Below are 19,914 nucleotides of genomic sequence, written 5' to 3'. Positions count from 1 at the left end.
TTCCTTTTCATTTTGTTCCATTTTGGACTGAATACAGTTGCATTCATAACATTGACCCCCAAACATGTTAATACTACAATGAAATAATAATCTTCATAGTTAATAATTGAGTAAAGATAATTCCAAAATAAATATCGAACTAGGAATCAAAAACGTATATTATTGCACTACACCTTCTTTGATCATATATATATATATACACACACATATTATATAACCTAATCTCCATTTAATACAGTCTATAATTATGAAATCATTGGCATGAAATTAGGACAGTGTCACTGTAGAAAGACGCAGTTATTACCAGAGCTATATAGCCTAAAATAAAACCATAAAAGGTTTTAATATATAGAGACCCCCTGCAACGCCAATAATCTAATCTGCGACCATACTTTTTGCAAACACATTCCTGGGGAATGATAGGTCGTCAAAGCTAGGCCAAACGTATCATATTTTACCTTTAAGAAGGGCATGTACGTATAGAGCGTTAAAGATATATGATGATGAAGGAAGTCAAGTCACGGGAGATCCAGTTGGAGCCTTACGACCGTTGGATCTTTTAAAAATTGGACGAAGAAGGCCCAACAGTAAAGATCCAACGGTTGAGAGGCATGACTTGACCGAAATATTTCCCTAACAAAGAAATTAAAGGATATGGTTTTGTTGTATCGTATATTTCACGTTAAGAAAGTACAATGCAACTACTATGTTCTTCGCAGTTGCCCAACAAAGTGATATATTTGAATTAGATGTCTCAAGCAAGTCCATTCTCTTTAAAAGAGAAAAGGAAAAAGAAACAGGTTACATCCAAACTTCAAAAGCTACTGTAGATTCGACTTTCGAGTTTCGGAAAAGTCGAAAGAATTCCCCTTTTCTTTTCTTTAGGATTTTAGGACCGATTCTTTGGCTAGATGTGAAAATTCTACAGCACATGAACTGAACCATTCATGAATCACTCGGGTTTTTGAATCGTTGGATCAACATGGAGCATGCTCGGAGGTGTTCGTAGGCAGTCCAGTACGTGGAACGGGAGAACTTCCTGACAGGAACATCATTTGGAAAACATTATTACAGTACCCCCAGGCCAAACAACATAAAATTTATGAAAAACAAAGAGATCTATGCGTTCATGTAATTATGTCTTCCTGATGAACTCTGGGATAATCTTTCTGCAAACATTTGCAGCATCCAATGGTACAATTATTGACCCAGAAAGGTTTAATAGGAAGCGTGGCAGTGTACATACATATATGCATGCATACATACTGATTCAATATCCCTTCAAGATCCATATATCGACGGAGTCTGAGCATATCAGATACCTGCAAAGTCTACCTACGTTTAGGCTTTCCGCATGAGATGATGCAAACTTATTGACCACCTTCTTGAGTCCTTCTATCAACACCAGAGAAGTGCGAGGAATCCCTCAGTTCCTTATTTCGACAAAGCCATACACTGGATTAATTAGTAACACCACATCCTCCGATAATCACATGTTCTAATGGGATACGGGAAGCTGCGAGATCGATAAGAGCTCAATTGTGGTCAAACCCGAGCTATGCATGATCTCTTGATCTAGAAACGGGACATGCTTCATGACTTTAACATACTGCTTCTGTAACAAATCATCATCGAATTATCCTCATATCAATAATTCACCCTTTATATTATCTCCATGAACCTCTCGAGAAGATCCGAAAAATTAAACGAGATAAAACAATTTCTGCAAGCAACTTTTTCCAATAATTTCGAACCTAATCTTTATCAGGCCGCGAACGTAATCATGAGAATTATTACTTCTATTAAATATTTTTTCTTCGAGCGAAAAATATTAAATGTTATGTCTCTTTGTAAGGGATTGACCATTGGGAGAGAGGCTCCCGTTTGCACGGAATCTGCACGTATTCATGAGAATTATTACTTCTATTAAAATTTTTTCTTCGAGCGAAAAATATTAACTCAACTTCACTTACCTTCAATTCAACGACACAATTATTATTATTTTTTTTAAAATTTTTTTAATCATTCAATTTAATTTTTAATACTAAATTCTCTCAACTATTCATTACATTTTCCACAATTCAACAATACAATCATTACTTAATCATTATTTTATATAAAACTATTTATTACCTTTTTACTTTTTTTCTTATAATTTAACAACATAATCATTACAAACCAATCAAAATCTAACTCAACTTTAACTCTAATTAAATGTTTTGTCTCTTCGTGAGGGCTGGACCATTGGGAGAGAGGCTCCCGTCTGCCCGGAATCTGCGCGGGACGAAAAGAATCTGACGGTCAACTTTGGTCAGCGAGCCAATCCAACGGTCCAAATTCGAAGACCCCAATCTCAGTTTTCCCAAAGCCACTCATCTCCGTCGTCGTCGTCGTCGTCTTCTTCCCCCACCTCTCCATCAACAGATGACCTCAAGAATCCACTCTTTACCCTTTCCTGTGTTGTCTCATCCACCTTCAGCTGCTTCTTCTGTTCACATCTTCAATGACCCAGTGAGGCTTTCCTTCCATCTCTCTGTCCATTTGGGTTTTTGTGAGGTCCTCCATAGCCGTGATTGAACTACGGTTCTTGTTTACTGTTCTTCAGTGACGAATTGGAGCTGACCCTTGCCCAGTAATTGATTTGAGAGCGTGTGCGTGTGCGTGTGCGAGAGAGAGAGGGAGGGAGGCCATGGGGGCTCATGCCCATTGTTGGGCAACCTGCTACGCCTCAAGCTCTCAGAAGCTCCTCCAAGCTTCTGAATTTCGTTTTAGGAGGCTGAACAGAGCTTCTGATTGTTGTAGTGGTAGCAGCGGTAGGAGGAGGATTGTTGGGTCCTTGGGAGTTGGAGCTGATGACATAGCACAGATTGTACATAACAAAGTAAGGATTAATATCGTTGTCTCTTTCTTTGTTTTCTTTCGATCGGCTTTAGCTTTCGGGGTGTTTTGGTGCTCTTACCTGTTTGATTATTGGACTCACTGAAGTTGGGAACTTCTGCTGTATTGGGATCTGTTTGATGGGGGAAGGTTTTGATAGCAAGTGCCACTTCCGCGGCTATTGGGCAGCTGACAAAGCCGTTAGCCTCCGCTTTTCTGTATCGGACGGGGTTTGATCTAAGGGCAGCCATTCAGCCTGGGGGCTTCCCTTCTACCCATTCCTGTGTAAGCTCGCTCCTTGTCGGATTGATTCGAATTACGGAATGACATTGTCTCTCGTCTCATTGATATGATCTAACACTTATCCGTCTCTTTCATTGGTCAGGCAGTCGTGGCAGCAGCAACATCCGTCGCACTTGAGAGGTCGAGCTTTTCCCCTCTTTCTTGCCGCCTTCTTTATGATGACTGTTGCTTTGTATCTTCTGTTAATTGTAAAATGTATCAGTCCCCCACTTTCATTGGCAAGCTTAAGCTTTTAGATCAGGTGGTCAGCGGTCACACGTGGTATCGCAGCCCGGCTTTCAATCTTCATTAGCCTCATATAGGTGATTCAAACTCACAGGATGTCTTCTTCCAACTTGCAGGGGTTTCTCAGACCCAATTTTCGGTCTTGCAGTTGTTTATGCTGTTATAGTCATGTATGACGCACAGGTATTTTCTAAACTCGAGGCAAAAACCAAAATCATCTGATCAAGCTCACTGGAAGTGAATTCGAAAGAAAAATGGGTTCATGTTCTTTTTTTTGGATGAGTTCATATTCATTTGAGCATGAAGGATAGAATCATTTGAGGTTGGTTCATAGCTTATTATTTCACCACTTGCAATCAGTTAGTGCACCTCCTAGTTAATTTGGTGGATTATCGTTACCTCATTTGAAGATGACAATTTTTCGTGTCATCAAAGCTGCTTGCCTGACTTGAGTTTTCACCACCATGACCCCTCATCTATGTCGTAGTGGAAGGCATTGTTTTAGTGCTAAAGCAAATCATACAAGTGTTCCAAAATACGCTGTTCTACTTGTTGACAATTAGAGAAGTTAGTAATTAGTTAAAGAAAGCTATGTGTGTTTTTGCCTTCTCGCTGCTTGTAAGCCATAGTTTTGAGCAATTAAAAGCAGATGATTCATCCGTGCAGGGCGTGAGAATGGAAGTCGGCAAGCATGCACAGGTGATGAACAGAGTAATGCTGAACGCCACTGTCAATAGGAAGATTGATTATGGTAACAGAAAATCAACGGCAGTGGGTACAGGTCCAGCCGAGCGGACCGCGCAGGAGGAAGCGATGGTGGGCTCTTATAACTCAAGAACAGCTCTGGCCTCGACGCTGCTGAGACGGGATGACCTAGAGGAAGAGGAGGCACAAGGAGAAGCTGCAAGTGCTAGCATTATCATGACTTCTCCTTTGAAAGAAAGAGTCGGGCATACAAAGGTCGAAGTCATGGCCGGTGCTTTGTTGGGCTTCATCACAGGATTGCTTGTTTAAGCTTTAAATACAGTATGAACCCTATAGAGTATTCCATTCTTTTTAAGGAATTCTTTGTAGCCACGAATTCTTTGTCGTCGGCGCCTCAGCATAATAGTGGAGTGCACCACCTCAGTCCATGTTATAGATCTATACAGATTACTAGGATAGATAAATGAGGACATTATGACTTATGTAACTAACTTGTGTCTGAACAATTTTTTTGATTTTATGTTTCATTTCTTTGCTTTGGACATCTCTAATGGGGATCAAATCTGCACTCATATGAAGACCAGTACATATCTGATGGCTCTAGAGGTGCAAATCTGACGATACAAGGTACAACAGAGGCACAAAGAAGAGACCATCTGAGGGTGAGACCGTAAATATCCCTTGTTGCTTAATCACACGATGGTAACATAGATCGGGTGAAATGTAGCAGCAGAATGTATATGATATTTATATCAGAGAACAAACAGAAACCTTTTTTACCATATATATATATATGACATAATATGTACTGGCGTGGGCACAAAGGAAGTTGCCTTCTTCCTCCTCACAAGGAAAAGCAATTCTCTTCAAACCCCTCAAAACCACCCAACCACCAACCAGCCCATACAACAATGACAATTAAGAAAACAATGGTACAAGAGAAATTGAGGTAAGACCATGAAGAAAGGAAACCCGAAGCCAAAATGACGCCATTCACACAATATACAAAAGAACGAAGCTGAGAAAAGCCAATCGGGACACCAACCTACTGAAAAGCTTTTTAATGGGCTCAAGCATGTGGATGGCTCAGGTCATTGGCTGTTGTCTATTGCAGCACCTGTCCTTGCCTGTGAGATTCGATTCGCGTAGATTGTGACAAGCCGTAACTGTGTGCTGTTGAGTCCCTCCAGGTAAGGAAGGAATGCTTTCCCAAGCATGATGTATATGTCCACCAGGCAGAAAACCACCGTCTGCATATCGCGAAGTGAAAGATTAGACAAGGGCCAAGAAGACAACATCTAGCATTTTATCAAGATTTTGAACTTAACTACAGGGATCTAAAGTGTAATCCCTTCCCTGCGGTAGAAAAATGGGCCCCATCCCTTTCTCAAGAAAAGGTAAAAGGTGAAAGACAATACCTTGCGGACATCTGCACTCTGGTTCCCGAAAGCTTCAAAAATTGCGGGTAAGAATGATGGCAACTGAGTCATCAGCTCCTCCTGTGAGAGTCGCCCCACAAGCTGAACAAAACCACCACCCTCATAAGCACTTGTTACATTAGCCCACTCGGAATTAGCCATTAGGCGTTGTGAAAATTGGGAAAACCATAGAAGAGATAAAGGTTTCTTCCATGTTGGGTTTTCTAAATTCTGTAGGTAGTTGGTATAGAGAATTGAACCAAATGAAATTTATCATTAGTGTGGGTTCAGGCCAAAAACCAGTTCAGTTCAAACAAGATCCATGCATGTTCTCAATTTGTAAGAAAAGCCATAAGCCGTGAAGAAAGCCTACTAAACCAGAAGAATCTTTTCCTTAGGATCTTCTTTTCTTTTTTTCTTTTTTCTTTTTTCAAGAGGCACAACAAACCGGTTCCAGTTTGGACTTTGCACCGAAAACCGAAACAAACACTTCTCACATCTCTACTCCGTATGCATTTTCCAGAAAATATTTGGTAAATCATATATTATTTCCTGCTCTTGAAAAATGGAGAACATGTTTAAGCTGTTCAAAAATTTAGATTGGAAGAAACAACAAAGAAAAGGCAATGCAAAAAGAGTTGAGCGGTCAACTTTGCGAATTAGCTGATGATTTAGTAAACTACTTTGATGGAAAGATAGTACCATTTGCATAGAGCAGTGAACAGTACATGAGAACATATTAGCAAGACTATATTATATTTGTACGTAATTAATCAACATACATACCTTGGTCAAACAATTAATACAAGTAACAAGAGTTTTCTCATCTTCAGTTACCAGTAATGGAACAATCACCTGGAAGAAAGAGAAAACAAACTCAAGAAATCAGAAATCAAAAGCCCACAAAATTCTTCAGCCAGATATGCATGTTGAGGGAAGTGGGAGAGAGTTCACAATTACATACACTTAAACATCTGAATGGATCATAGTGCGATAACACAATACTCAGGCAGTGCTCAGCTTCACTAGAAACCTGAAAAGGGGAGGAAAAGAATCTCAGGACCATTAAAATAGTGGGTGTCGGCGCTCAAACAAAGAATCTCAAATATACCTTTGGAATGACATCCTTGGTAGCATGAAGCAGCTTCTCAATAACAATCTCAACAGAGTCTTCCATCATGTCTTTCTGAAACAATGACAGCCAAGTAGAGGAAGATGGACATGTAAGAAAAGAGTGCTCACGACATATGAGAGATCAAAGACAGCCCTAGGCCTCATTAGTAAAGAAGACCAGACCTGATTTTTCAGCATTTCAACAATCAACGACAGAGCAAGCTCACGGATTGAGTCGTCAGAATAATCCAGCACTTCAAGTACAATTGTCAGAATTTGATTGAAATACTACAAACAAAACCATTTTTGCTTGTCAGTAGAAGATCTGATTACCAATAAAAAATAGAGAACAGGACAGAATCAATCTCGATTCCATATATAGAATTCTGAAAATTCTAAACATCACAACTGATTTAAAAGTTTTGCTCCAGAAGAACAAAGTTTATCAGCAATTGGGTTGCAAAATGCAGGAGACGCAAAAGAGAGCATATTGTCTGATTGCCGAACTAATTTGTAAAACACTAGCTTTAAACAATTAGCCACATTTCATCTACATTACTTCCAAAGCATATATTTGCAGCTTCCAAGAAATTGATGACCATAACTAACAGTATGTTACAAGCACAACATTAAATTGTAAGAACTTATAGTAAGAACCCTTCTAAACAGGTTTGTCAACCAGTTAAAAACTTAGCAGGAGAAAGGTAGTTAAGATTGAAGCATCGCGTACTACAACACAACACACCTTTGCCCAGATAGAGACATCATTTGTCACAGATATTTCAACCAACTGCTGAAGTCCATCACGTTTATCGGAAGAGGCATTACCATCACTGCCATTACCAATCTGCAGAGCACAATCAAGTTTGTAGGAAAATAAGAAATTAAGAATATTGTTGTTAGAAAAAGCAACAATATATATCAAGAAGCGGATCTCACCAAGTGAAGAATTTGGGGAATGCTAGGTCCAGCGTCGGTAGTAGTGCTGATCCTCAAAGCAGATGATTTATTTTGATTGAAGTCTGTCTCCGCAACTTCATCAGGTCGTTCCAATCCTCCAGGAGCCACTTGGTCAGGAGTGATGAGACCATTTATGTGCAAACGGGGAGTAGACAAACTCTCTAAGTTCGTGCTACTATCCAAACTTTCAATTCGACCAGTTAGGGGGTCCAATTTCTGTCCTGTGGGTTCCACCATGTAGCTCATATCTCTGGTTTTGGAACTTAAAGAGTCTAGATATAGATTGTCATACACTTCACCAGAAGCCCCATGACTACTGCCAGTGACAAGGGAGGAGTCCTGAGCAGAACTCCACTTTCTGCCAGCATCACTGTCAACAGAACCAGCAGAATACCTTCCAAGGTAATTGTTTCTCTTGGGTGCGCCAATATATCCTTCTTCAGACGATGTGCCCACAACATCAGATGGGTCATACATAGCCTTAGGACGCTGCCGATCTTTCTTGCTCTGTAAATAGTTCATTAGGTCCACTTCAATACGAGGAGTGTATTGTTTAAGCGCTCGTCTCAATGTGTTTTGTTCCTCAACAGACAAACTGAGAATAAAATTGAGCACAGCTGTTGGGTCATAGTGGGAGTAAACAGATATGATGCATGTAATAGCTGCTTCTTTGAGCTTCGTATTCTTATCATGGGCCAATGGAGCTAACTTAGCAAGCCACAGTTTTAAGATACCAGTATTACTAGAGCCTTCAGAGCTAAGAGTATGTTTGTTTAAGGAACCAATAGCAAACTCAATCACAGCCAATTTTGCCTTGGGCGATCTTTGCTCATCTAGAGACCGAAGCAAAGCAGGTAATAGAGAATCCACGCTGTAGGTCTTGCCCACAATCTCCAGCGTAGTTGAGCAAGGTTTCCTTACAAGCTCCTTTGGGTCAATTAACCGTGAGAAAACATGCGGCAGGATCCGTTCCATATAACTCTCAAAGGGCTTTCGGCATGAAGGGATGATATCAGCAAGGGTGGAAAGAGCTGCCTGAGCAACTTTATGGTGGGGATCATCCAAATGCTGGAAAAATAACTTCATCACCTTCTCAAAATTCTGAATGACTTCTTGAATGCCTCTCGGTCCTTGTTCCAGCAACGATTGCAGATAGTTAAAGGCAGCTACCCTAGCAGACCAGTCAGAACTCGGACTGAGTCCTTCACTCAGTGCATCACTTAGAGATGCTGGACCATCCACAAAGTTCGGCATATCCCCTAATGAGAGCTGGCTATCATCAAAACTTCTCCTATTCACAGACATACGGCCACCCACATGTTTTCTCAAAAGCGGTCTCTGAAAGTTGGGTACATAACTGCTCTGCAAATCCTTGAAGTTTCCATCTCTATGAGGTGTGTCCAGATATTGCCTATCAACATGTGCATTCACATATCTTCTCGCCTCTCTGACATCATAGTTATCCTCAAACGAACCTCTTTCTTGTTTCTCGGCTCTTTTAGCAGAGTATGATGAAAGCTTCGAGAAAGACTCGGCCGCCACACCACTACGATGCGATAACTTAGAGGTATCTTTTGAAGCTTGAATCTGAGACATTACATCGGAGAGAACCAACCCACCATTACGACTACCAGCTTTAGTGGTACCTGAGGTAGTAGACTCTGCATTTAAAGAGGTTGTGAGATGATTAGTTGCAGGAACAGCAGGTGGGAATGGTGGATCACGAGAAGATGGAGTGTCAAACCCTGCACTAGGACCAATAACAGAAATTTTAACTGCTAACAACTCAAATTGCAATTAATATCATTCAAATAAATTGAACTACTGATATCCAAATGCACAAAACCAAGTTGAATCTGAAAAGACGAGCACTAAGAAAAGTGATGCAGTACCAAGATCTAAGCTAGATGACCGGATAGCTGAAGGGTTATGTTTCTCAGAAATCTCCAGTCCTCTAAGCATGCTTTCAATGGCACTGACTTTCTCCTTGCTTGCATGCAACACACTTTCAAGACTTCGCTCACTACTTTTGCCCAGTGTCTTAGCTTGGGAAAGAAGCAGTCCAGAAGAGACAGATGTTCCAGATGTTAAACTTGAGCTTCTATCCATAGCAACAATAGCAGAAGTCCCGTATCCAGGTACAGTTGCATGATTGGATGTTTGAAGCTTAGATGACATCTGACCGTTTCTTTCTCGAATAGAAGGAGAAGCATGTCTTCTGTGGATTCCTCCATCCTCTTCATTTATTATCTGCTCAAGAAAAAAAAAAGGATGTCTCAAGAACAGAAAATCACATTATCTCATCCTTCATATAAAAAAGCAGCAGGCATACCCTTTGAATGGCAGGATCAAAGGACAAAAACAGTCGCCGTGAACGCTCTGGCCATGTTTTTGAGAACATTCTGTAGCACATTCGAGCAGTTGAGCGCACCTGCCAATTTTGAAAAATTAAACCCCTCTATGAAGGAGAGCATCTTAAAAGAAAAAGACAAGTTGCTCTAAAGAATGTAACACATTTACAACACCATGCTAATCCTGGTTAGCAGTGAAGTCAAACTAAAGCTGGTAAAACCAATGACTAGTGACAAATCAGAAGCATCTTTGGCACCAGATGTCTTAGTGGAAGATAACTTTTAAAGGTATACCTCGCTCATTGCGTCTGCTACACAACACCGTATAAGATCTTCATAGATATCTGCTGATCGTTGTATTTCAGGAGCATCCGCCCAATTCTCCAATATTAGCAGTGCATATTCACAACACCTGGCATTAAAGAAGAGAACGTGATGCATTAAAAAACATGACTCTAGTAACATGCAACAAGAAGTTTTTCCATAGGCCTCACTCTTAAGCAAATATAGAAGGTAAGAGCTTTCTTCATTCATAAGAGAAAGATCACCCATATTCCCAATTACAAGGAGGGGACTTTTCCCAAACGATAAAGCACATCCAGATATAGGTGCAAAGACACAACTAGGAACTGAAGAAAGAATATTCTGGAATTTAGAACAAACAAAGGGGGAAGAATGTAGGTCCTTGATATTGGGGAACTGATATTCAAACAAGATGGGTTCTTGTGGCTTGTGTTGCTTGATACTATTAATTTGGTTGTAAGGACGATAGTGAAGAACCCAACAGACATTAAATATGGGTTGTCATATGACAGTTAGGACAAAAGTGTCATGGTTCACTAGGTGGACCTCAGGAGTTTTACTGGTAGCCAATTTTGGAGTTCGCAAAAGAAGCAAGGCTTTTCTGTTCCTTATACCCTCTCTTTATACAAAACAATTTGCAGTAAAGAAAATATGAGGACAAAAACAATTCTGTCTGGGCGCATTTACATTTTGTAAATAGGAGCACTCTTGAGGAAAAACCAAAATTTTAATGAATTCACCTAATATTCGAAAGAAAAGGTACCTTGCACGAAGTACTGAATTGCGGTCATTCTTAGCGCTATCAGCTATACGAGGAAGTGCACGAGCAACCTTGCAGTTTAGCAACATCTGAAAAGTAATTTTACGGCTTTGAGATATATGGCCACGACAAAGAAAATATGTAGTACAGCTACAGAGAAATCTTACCGTTTTTATACAGTTATCTGCCGACTCTGCAATTACAAGCACAGTGATCACAACTAGCTTGAAAAGAACCTGATTATTGTTTCGTACCATTAGTAGAAATACTAGACAAATTAAGTTAGATGAACAAATAGAGATAACTTACAGGAATGAACATCTCTGCACACGCCTCAAAATCTCCCAAGAGCTCCTTAGACAGAAAGCACAATAAGTGACAAGCCTACATTGAGAAAATTATGACAATATGAATAAGCTATTTTAGTATCTCAAATACCACACTGAAGGAGGGCTGATCCCTCAAATGTTATCATTATTTAATAAAATACAAATCAAACAAAACAACTAAAGGCAGATATAATGGTATATAAAATATTATCCCAAGTTCACAATGCATTTCTTCATAGAACCACATTTGTCTAGACTGCAGAGCTCTAGTCATCTAACCTTTACAACCTCTTGTTAGTTGTTAACCCATATAACAGGAGATTACCTTTCTACAAGAAAAATGAACGAGGCCTACTCTTATTTGCCAAAAAAGAGGGGTTTGATCGAGATTACTTCCCCGTTAGACAATGTTAAGAATATACAGACAGCATGTATAATTGTTCAGTAGTTCAAAGGAAAATTGGGTGAGATAGGCAAGATAAGGATCCTGAAAGAGTAGCTTGTGCCTGTGTATTAGTCCGCAACATGAATGTCTTTTGTCAAGAGTACGATACTAATGATGCTTTGTGAACTGGGAAAAATGTAGGCCCCTTTATATTTGCAACTCCTAATCAGATGCAGGAGACGTATTATATAAGCAGACCTGCTTTACTATGGTGGATCTTCGATCAGATAATTGTGTACTTAGGGGTCCGACAAGTTGCTTCAAGAGTCCTCGAAAGGACGGGTAGTCTGCAGCACCTGACAGTAAGCAATAACAGAATTAACATGTAAACAGCATGCTCTGATGAGACAATGCAGAAAAGAAAATATTTAACTGATCAGGTAGGTCTGTTTTCTACTTAAAGCTCTAATTTCCAAGGGATTGCTTGAATATTGCTCAAACTCGGAATATAATCAAATACATTGGTGAACTCAGAAACCACCCATCAGGTCATTTAGGTTCCAATTAAAGCGAAATACAATATAAGCATGCATGCCTATAAATGCAGACATTGAGACAGAAACTGTCCAACCTCCAATAACAAGGCCCTCAACCCTCTGCATAGCAGCAATGCGTATTGACCAATCCTTTTCTGGTACAAGTGTTGAAGCAATCTTCTCAAATTCCCTCACCAACTCCTTTTCTGAATAAACTTTTACAGGTTCTATGGGCTTTTCTGTTACATCATGCTCAGCTGTAAACAACAGAAACCCAAATCAAGAGTTAGAAGTGCTAGACATAGTCTCCCTGTGTAACAACTCATCATATGTCAACCACACATTCCAACTAGAAAACCAGATAAAATCGTATATTAGATAACTTAGCATATATATATATATATATATAATGTACATAAATACAGCAGTGAATTGGGTATAATGATGATGCAGAGAACATAGAAGACAGAGATACCAAGGGATCTAATTTTGTCCTCCAGCTACACGGATAGATAATACATGAACACTTTTTTCTATCTAAAAGTATTAATTTGGTTCCACACATATTAATTAAGTTTCCATTTGTGGTCATAAACCTCTACCCCTTTTTTCCCCTGAAGGCTGGATATAACACTAGAACCAACATGAAAAATGAATAATATTTTGGAAAGACAGAGAGCAGTTAAAGGTTTAGGACTAGAACAGAGAGTTAGCCGTACATTTGGGACTAATGAGTACAACTTTCGCCAGATATAAGATGGTTCTACAAGTATGGATGCTAACCTCCAAAAAGGGATGCTTCTCTTGAAGAATTCTTCGCCTTTGGACTGCTCCTCTTTGGATTGACACTCATAGACCGCATTTCTCCAGCAGGAAAAGATCCAGTAAGACCATCAGAAGAGCGGACCTGAGGCTCTATCCTCTCTAGCCTGGCATTAATATCTCTCACCTACATATATATGGTGTCTATTAGAAAAATAGTTCAACGTAAAATGGCATAGGAGACAAATAGTTCACTTACAATAAATTCAAGTTCACCATTTCAGGAACAAAAATTAAAGAAGAAACAAAAAAGAAAAGGATAATCAAAAGCAGTGTTTTCTGAGCCATATATTCACCATAGTAGGAGGAAGCGAATGCCGCTGAAGTTCATCACGAAATTGAGGCCCAGCTTGGGTATACATCTCCTGAAAGTAAAACGTCAACCTTTACTTTATTAGCATGACAAAATCATAGAGGAATATAGAAAATCTTCGTAATATACACTTCAAGCTAAAAAAAATGCAGAAAAAACTATAGTGTTTTTAAACAAAAAATTTAACAGAGTCCCTTTAATCTTTTTATCATTAAAAGCATTTCTATTGACTTCTCAGTAGAAGCAACATAAAATGTCCGAAGAATAGATCATGTTCCAGAAGTTGCACAGAGTGGAAAATCCATAAGAGGTTATATTCTTTTTCACTTGTTTTTAATTAGTGCAAGCAGAAAGCTTAATACAGTTGGTGTAAAATTTAAGGATAATAAGCTAAATGATCCTACGATAGAAATATGTTGTTTATTGAGATTGAAGTCTGAAAGACTGGCCATTTCAGTGGATTCACACTGTCAACTTATCAAGAATAAAAACCATATCACTTCCAAAAGAATCCAGTCCCCAGAGAAGCTGTAATAGCATACTGCCAGCTAAAATCATTAGCTGCATCTTTTAGATGAATTTGCTGGATCTTGTTTACTCATAAAATTAATTCTAGGGCAAGTAAAGAAAATGGAGAAAAGTATGGCAGAGATAATCAGACATTGAAAAAGGACAAAGCATTTGAAATTGAAAACTTTTTTCTAGAAGACATCATAGGAACAGATCAAGAAGCAATAGCATACCCAGCATTCAGGAAAACAAGATGAAGAAATCTTGAAAAATAATAAACAAAAATAAAAAGCGGCTACACATGGGTGAAGTAAGATGTGTGGCTCATTAGCTATATGATGAGTCATTCTCCAAAGTCCATTTTCACTTTCTTTTTTTTTTCTGTTTTCCGTAATCTCTAAACAGATAGCAACCCTAATACCTCGATAAAATACATTCTTGTACTAAAATAGTACAAATTAAACAAAGAAGAAATGGAAATGACACTAACCTCTATGCACAATATAGCAGCTTCTCTGACAGCATGATTTGGGTCGTTCAACATTTGCAAGATCTGATGATTGAGATGAGCGTTCATCAGAACATATATTTAGGGAAAACCCAATTATAATTAATTTTTCATCCAAAAAATTCAGTAAGCATACAGAAGGAAGAATAGCACGCTGAAGGGGCAGCTCCGTTGACGCAAAAAGTGTAGTTGCTGAAGTAACAGTTCGGGCAAACTCTTCACGAACTCTCCAACTTCTGTGTGACCAGGCATAAGACCCAGCTCTCTCCACTATGATTGTTGGAGAAGAAACCTACCAACATCAAATATATTACCTTAAGCCACTCTCTTCTGTTCATGTAATTAAACAAAAAGAACAGAGAGATAATTTAACCAAAACAGAGAATTGCTAAAACTGGCCTAAAAAGAGACGAACTTGAGGTGGGTAGTAATTCTATCCACCTGAAAACAAGATAATATACTTCTTAGTTTATTTAGTTTGCTTGTGGCAGCCTTGTGAGATTAACAACGATGACACTAAAAGGACCATGTCAAAGCCCAATCTACATGAGGCAATAGTCCAATGTCCACCTTACTATTGATAGCATAACTAATGTTCCTGACATCAGATACGGATCCATGGTCCTTCAGATAATATGTCAGGTTCCTCTCTCAAAGGCGATGATAGACCTGGATAATGAACTCTTTCAGCTCCCCCGATTCATTAAATGTTCATCTTTCAGACATTTAACAAATGGCAGAGAGTTAAGTATGCGCTTCAGTCTACGACGGAAATCAGACAGCAGCAACTTTGTGATAAGGGACAAGTTAACTAACTCTCTGACTTTAACTTGCAAAGGGAAAGATGGTGGCACTGTATTCGAATTTTGGCTATACCATATTGATCCCAAGAACATTGCTAACTGATTGAAGAACCCGATCAAAAAGTGATGCTTTCATTGCATTAATTGTTGCTTTCGTCTGTTGACTTCGTCTTGACTCAAAGTGTACAAGAAAAGCAGCAATTGCTAGGTTCCACTACACCAATAAAGCAATGCCGCATCGAATAATGTGGGCGAAAATTGCCAAACACGCGGCATTGTGTTGCTAATCAGCTGAATTGTGATAGCTGACTGGTTACTTCCCGGCACAAGCGGAACCCTAGAGTGGAAAAGCGACAGCAGAAATCAAGGGCATACCTCCATGAGAGTGAGCAAGAGCCTCCTAGCGGCGTCCCTCACTGGCTGCTTCGCGTCACCGAGCCGCTCAACCACGGCGGGGACAAGCGCATTGAAGTGTAGCTTCAGGTTGTCCCCGGAGAGCACAGCAGCGGAAGCGAGGGCCTGGAGCGCGCCCTGGGAGACCCTGAAGTTGCTGTCCTTGAGAAGATCCATGCAGCAGTCAACGAGGGACGTGGTCTCGGAGGAGGAGAGGCTCTTCCTGGTGGCCTCGAGGAGCTGGTGGAGGCGCTCCACCCCGGCCATGCGCTCCTTGGTATCCTTGGCCCGCGCGAGCTCCAGTGCCTCCTCCATCGGCGCCGTCTAGGACTTCCACGGCCCTGGATCTGGTGCGGCGGCCCACGGATCTGAACTCTCCGGCGACTCAATTGCCAGTGCAGGGAGACCGAAGCTCGCACACGGAGACCGACACGGTCAGACGTTATCCGTCCGAAATGCGAGATATTTCAGAAATGGATAATGCAGGAGACGGAGATGTTGTTGGTGATGAAGGCGGGAGAGAGAGGGAGAGGGAGAAGAGTAGCGGTGGAGTGCCGCAAAACGCAGAGTGAGAGAGAGAGAGAGAGAGGAAAGAGTGAAGGGAAAGGAGGAAGACGAAGAAGGTGAGAGAGACAGAGAGAGAGGGGGGGTTGGTTCGTGAGGTTGGTTGAGATAGTTGCCACCGGGTTTTGCCTAATTTACGAGTTGTGCCACTGTGTTTAGTTACCAAACGGTTGTCGGAGTGAGACGGCCAGCAGTGGCCCTTCACTGACCGATTATGGCCCCTTTCCTCTTTATTCGTACGTAATGTCGGAGAAGTGGGTCGGGCTTCTCACCTGAGAAGGTCCAATCACTATCGGCTTGCGATTCTGAGACTTATTCGGGTCCCATACTAGCGATTGTGGGATTTATTCGGGTCCAAAGTATGGGACGCGGTTCAGAGAGTATATGTAATCTGTAATGTAATAGAAATCGAGTCCGTTTGACACGCATGCGTACGATCAAACCGTATAACATTTATTGATTAATCGGATTATGAAGGAGTGGTCATTGTGCGATAGCTCGAGCTGCGTGTGCTCGATTGGCAATTAACGTTCCTGTGAGTGTTTCTTTTTTTCTGGGGAAGTTTCCCAAAAATATTTGTGTTTGGTTTGGACCAAAATCTTTAAAAAATAAAGCCAAAAAAATATTTTGATTTCATCCAAGAAAGAAAATGGAAATGGAGAAGTAATTTGCAATTTCTAGTTCAGAAATTGGTTATGTCAACGATATTGTATCGCAAAATGATATTGACAGTAGGAATAAGAAAGCAGAACTCTATTCAAATCATAAGTGCCAGTAATGACGATACAAACGTAAATTCATTAGACTTTTAGACGAGATCAAAGTTTATGTTGCGATCCATTCTCGAACTAGCCTCTCAGCTACGCTCGAAGTGACACGAGTTCCTGACTGCTTAAATTGAACTTCGAAAGCTACGACCAAGGACTCCTGAGACAATTTCTTCGTCGAGTCTTGTTGAAGATGGTGGATATACTTCGTTTACAAGACAAGTGCTTCAACCGTATGTTTAGAAATACATCTGTCTATAAACTAGCGTGACCAAGAATGGGAAAATACTTAGAATTATAAAGATTATAAATTATAAATATAGATGATAGATATAGAGATATATGTATCTTCCTAAGCCTATTTAAAAGATAGTGAAAATTCATGAAAAAGAGAATGAAGAGGAGAATTTTATGTCTTAGTGAGTCAATTTGGTTCGAACGGAATTAATCGAAAGACATTAAGTTCTTGAATATTAGAGTTAACATCGAGAAAATTTAAATAAAAAAAGAAGAAGATAGCAGTGGTGTTGTGAGAGAACAATAACATATATCGAGTTCAAATAAAAAAAAATTAGAAGGTCTGGAAGTATCATTGAGCTAATGACTTGTGTTTTAGACCATACCTGTCCAAAATAGGTGAACTACTTAATTAAGAACTTGAGTCCGAGTTTGGAAATGGAAAAAAAAAATTGTAATAGTTTTAATCTCTAGTGAAAAGACCAAACTCAAAATTAAATTAATTAAGGTCTATTGAGCTTTCCAATATCATGTGCAAAACACTAAAGAAGTAGATGAAAATCGGTATCTGCTTTCATAACTTAAGTGGTACTTGATAACAATAATTAAATATGAAACCCAATAAGATCGGTCATGCAAGAAAATGCTCCCCACACTTGCACAAAAAATCTACTTATTTGTTTAGCATATTCTCTTGTGTTTGAAAACTCCAATTAAGTTTCGAAATCAATTTTCCAGCACTCAATGTAGTTAAGTTTATTTGATGATACAAAATAAAAATTAACTTGGCTTAATGATTCGGTCAAAAAAGTGTTGAATCATCAAGCAATTTTTGGGTAATTCGAAACAATGCTTCATCATTCAGCTTTACTTTTGCTTACTCGCTCAGCTGGGCGACTTTTGCCTTATTTGTAGTGGTGCCCCTAAACTTTTTTGACTTTGCAATCTGGTCCATTTTTCAACTTTCAATCAAAATGTTAGAGAGAGAGAAGGGAGGGGAAGAGGCGACCGTTGAAGAGGGCGGTCATCCCGATTCCGGCCACCATCACCCCCTGTCTCTTCGAAAATTGAAGAGGGAAAGGGGCGAAATCGAAGCGATGGTGGTCGGAATTGGCGGCTACCACTACCCCCTTTCCCAGATCCCGATCTGCTCTCCCCTATTTTTTTCAAAAAAAATTATTTTTATTATTTTGAGAAATGATAAAAATAAAATAATAGTAAATATATGGGTTAAAAGTGAAAAAAATAGTGGGTTGGCATGTGAGTATCGTATCAGAAACTTTAGACTTTCAATACATAACTTTAACAAAAAAAAATTTACTTAACCAACTAAACACTTATCTGATTAAATACTTAAGGTGCGTTTGGTTTCAGAATTAAAATAACTTTGATTTTGATTGTGGAAAAAGACAAAATGTTGTGTAGCTTGTTAAGTTAAAGTTAAAGTTAAAATTTTTGTGATTTTAACCCTAAAAATAAATGTGTCATTAAAATATCAGCACTTAATTTTCAGCACTTAAAATTAAGTCTAAGCAAACATAATCTCACATAAGGCTCGTTTATGCTAATTTGCTATGAAGCCCCTAACTTTATGTAATTACAAATGAGTCTTATTTCCTTATGCACATGAAAAGAAAAGGACAGAGAGAAAGGGATTCAACGGAGAAGGAAGAGCAGCAATGAGGTCGGGCCGTCATTGGCCATCGCCGCTACGGACGAGGCGGTACAGGCGGATTTGACTTTATTCTATTTAGCATTTATCTTATTCAAATTCAAAAGATGTTAAATTTCTTATTGGAAAAATATTAAAAGAAAAAAATAATATTGGCAATGTAAGAGGATATGAATTACAATCCTATTAGCTTCATTTTTTGTATTTATGGGCTCAACCATTTATAACCCAATGAAAAATACGCGCCAGCCATTTTTATATCAGCTTTCTCAAGTTGCTCTGGGGCCATAGCGGCACGAAGAATGTAGTTCCTATGATTGCACCTCCATAAACTTGCTAACTTTCCCACGAGCCAAGTGTTAATTTTTCTCAATCAATGTAATGCTTAGGCAAGACCAAGGGCCCGATAGCAGATAAGAGAGGGAAAATAAAGGAATACATGTAATATTACCAATAAGAATAAAAAAACTTATTTTCTCTACGGATCGAGGGTGATTGTTACTATACTAAATGCCTCCATCGTTTAATTAAAGCAGTACTTCATTATGCTTACCCAATAGGGATCCTCTCTAAGTGGGTTGTCTGCGCAGCTGAGGTAAAACTTGAAATGGGGGAAAGACATGAATGACAGCATAGGGTCGAATTCCATTTGAAAATATGCGTAACACCAGAAAACATATAATAACAGAATGTTAGGTGTTCAGTTTTATTCAATACATGCAATTATATTGAGTTTGGTGAGTTAACGAAGGGATAGGACTATGAATTCATGGATTATCATCATTCGATCATTGTGATTGATTTGGTCACAACTTGGGCAAATGCATTAGCTTATAGACAAAGGAACAGGGGACCACAATAATTTTGGAAGGAATTGTAAAATTTTTGGGACGGAGATTGACATTCAAGTTCTTTTTCCTCTATGGAACATCATTAGCCATAACCACTTATCATATATAAGAGAATAGATCCGTAATCGGAAAACATATTTAGAGAGATCCCGGCTTTGCTAAATGATGTTTGAACTCGCTTTATAAACTCTTGCCTCCACAGGCTAAAC

At 39.4% G+C, this 19,914-nt stretch overlaps 2 protein-coding genes across 5 annotated transcripts; one reads left to right on the top strand and one right to left on the bottom strand.

Annotated features, from left to right (window-relative positions):
• Positions 1 to 2,258: 2,258 nt before the first annotated feature.
• LOC116187021 lies at positions 2,259 to 4,656 on the top strand. 3 transcript variants are annotated; one of them, XM_031515596.1, is made up of 6 exons: positions 2,262 to 2,511; positions 2,606 to 2,881; positions 3,028 to 3,162; positions 3,263 to 3,300; positions 3,522 to 3,588; positions 4,072 to 4,656. In XM_031515596.1, the coding sequence occupies exons 2-6, from the start codon at positions 2,690 to 2,692 to the stop codon at positions 4,417 to 4,419; spliced, it is 780 nt and encodes a 259-aa protein (XP_031371456.1). In that variant the 5' UTR covers positions 2,262 to 2,511; positions 2,606 to 2,689; the 3' UTR covers positions 4,420 to 4,656. The 3 variants fall into 3 exon arrangements, with proteins under 3 accessions (XP_031371457.1, XP_031371456.1, XP_031371455.1); XM_031515597.1 differs by having other exon boundaries at positions 2,259 to 2,881; positions 3,028 to 3,160; positions 3,267 to 3,300; XM_031515595.1 differs by having other exon boundaries at positions 2,262 to 2,881.
• A 180-nt stretch (positions 4,657 to 4,836) lies between these two features.
• On the bottom strand, positions 4,837 to 16,239 carry LOC116187020 (CLIP-associated protein). Of its 2 annotated transcripts, none has more exons than XM_031515592.1 (21): positions 15,597 to 16,239; positions 14,555 to 14,710; positions 14,401 to 14,463; positions 13,384 to 13,452; positions 13,049 to 13,214; positions 12,361 to 12,522; positions 11,988 to 12,085; positions 11,325 to 11,399; positions 11,183 to 11,251; positions 11,019 to 11,104; positions 10,247 to 10,364; positions 9,934 to 10,032; positions 9,494 to 9,851; positions 7,581 to 9,346; positions 7,387 to 7,488; positions 6,825 to 6,929; positions 6,640 to 6,714; positions 6,493 to 6,561; positions 6,315 to 6,383; positions 5,529 to 5,630; positions 4,837 to 5,360 (listed from the first exon to the last, which is right to left on the bottom strand). In XM_031515592.1, exons 1-21 carry the CDS (start codon positions 15,927 to 15,929, stop codon positions 5,202 to 5,204), a joined length of 4,299 nt encoding a protein of 1,432 aa, XP_031371452.1. In that variant the 5' UTR covers positions 15,930 to 16,239; the 3' UTR covers positions 4,837 to 5,201. The 2 variants fall into 2 exon arrangements, with proteins under 2 accessions (XP_031371452.1, XP_031371453.1); XM_031515593.1 differs by having other exon boundaries at positions 7,581 to 9,262; positions 15,597 to 16,238.
• Positions 16,240 to 19,914: the final 3,675 nt, after the last annotated feature.

Source organism: Punica granatum, chromosome 8 (genome assembly GCF_007655135.1).
Source record: "Punica granatum isolate Tunisia-2019 chromosome 8, ASM765513v2, whole genome shotgun sequence".
NCBI classification, from domain to species: Eukaryota; Viridiplantae; Streptophyta; class Magnoliopsida; order Myrtales; family Lythraceae; genus Punica; species Punica granatum.
Note: the sequence above shows the minus strand (reverse complement) of the source record. Positions and strands in the feature narration are given on the sequence as shown.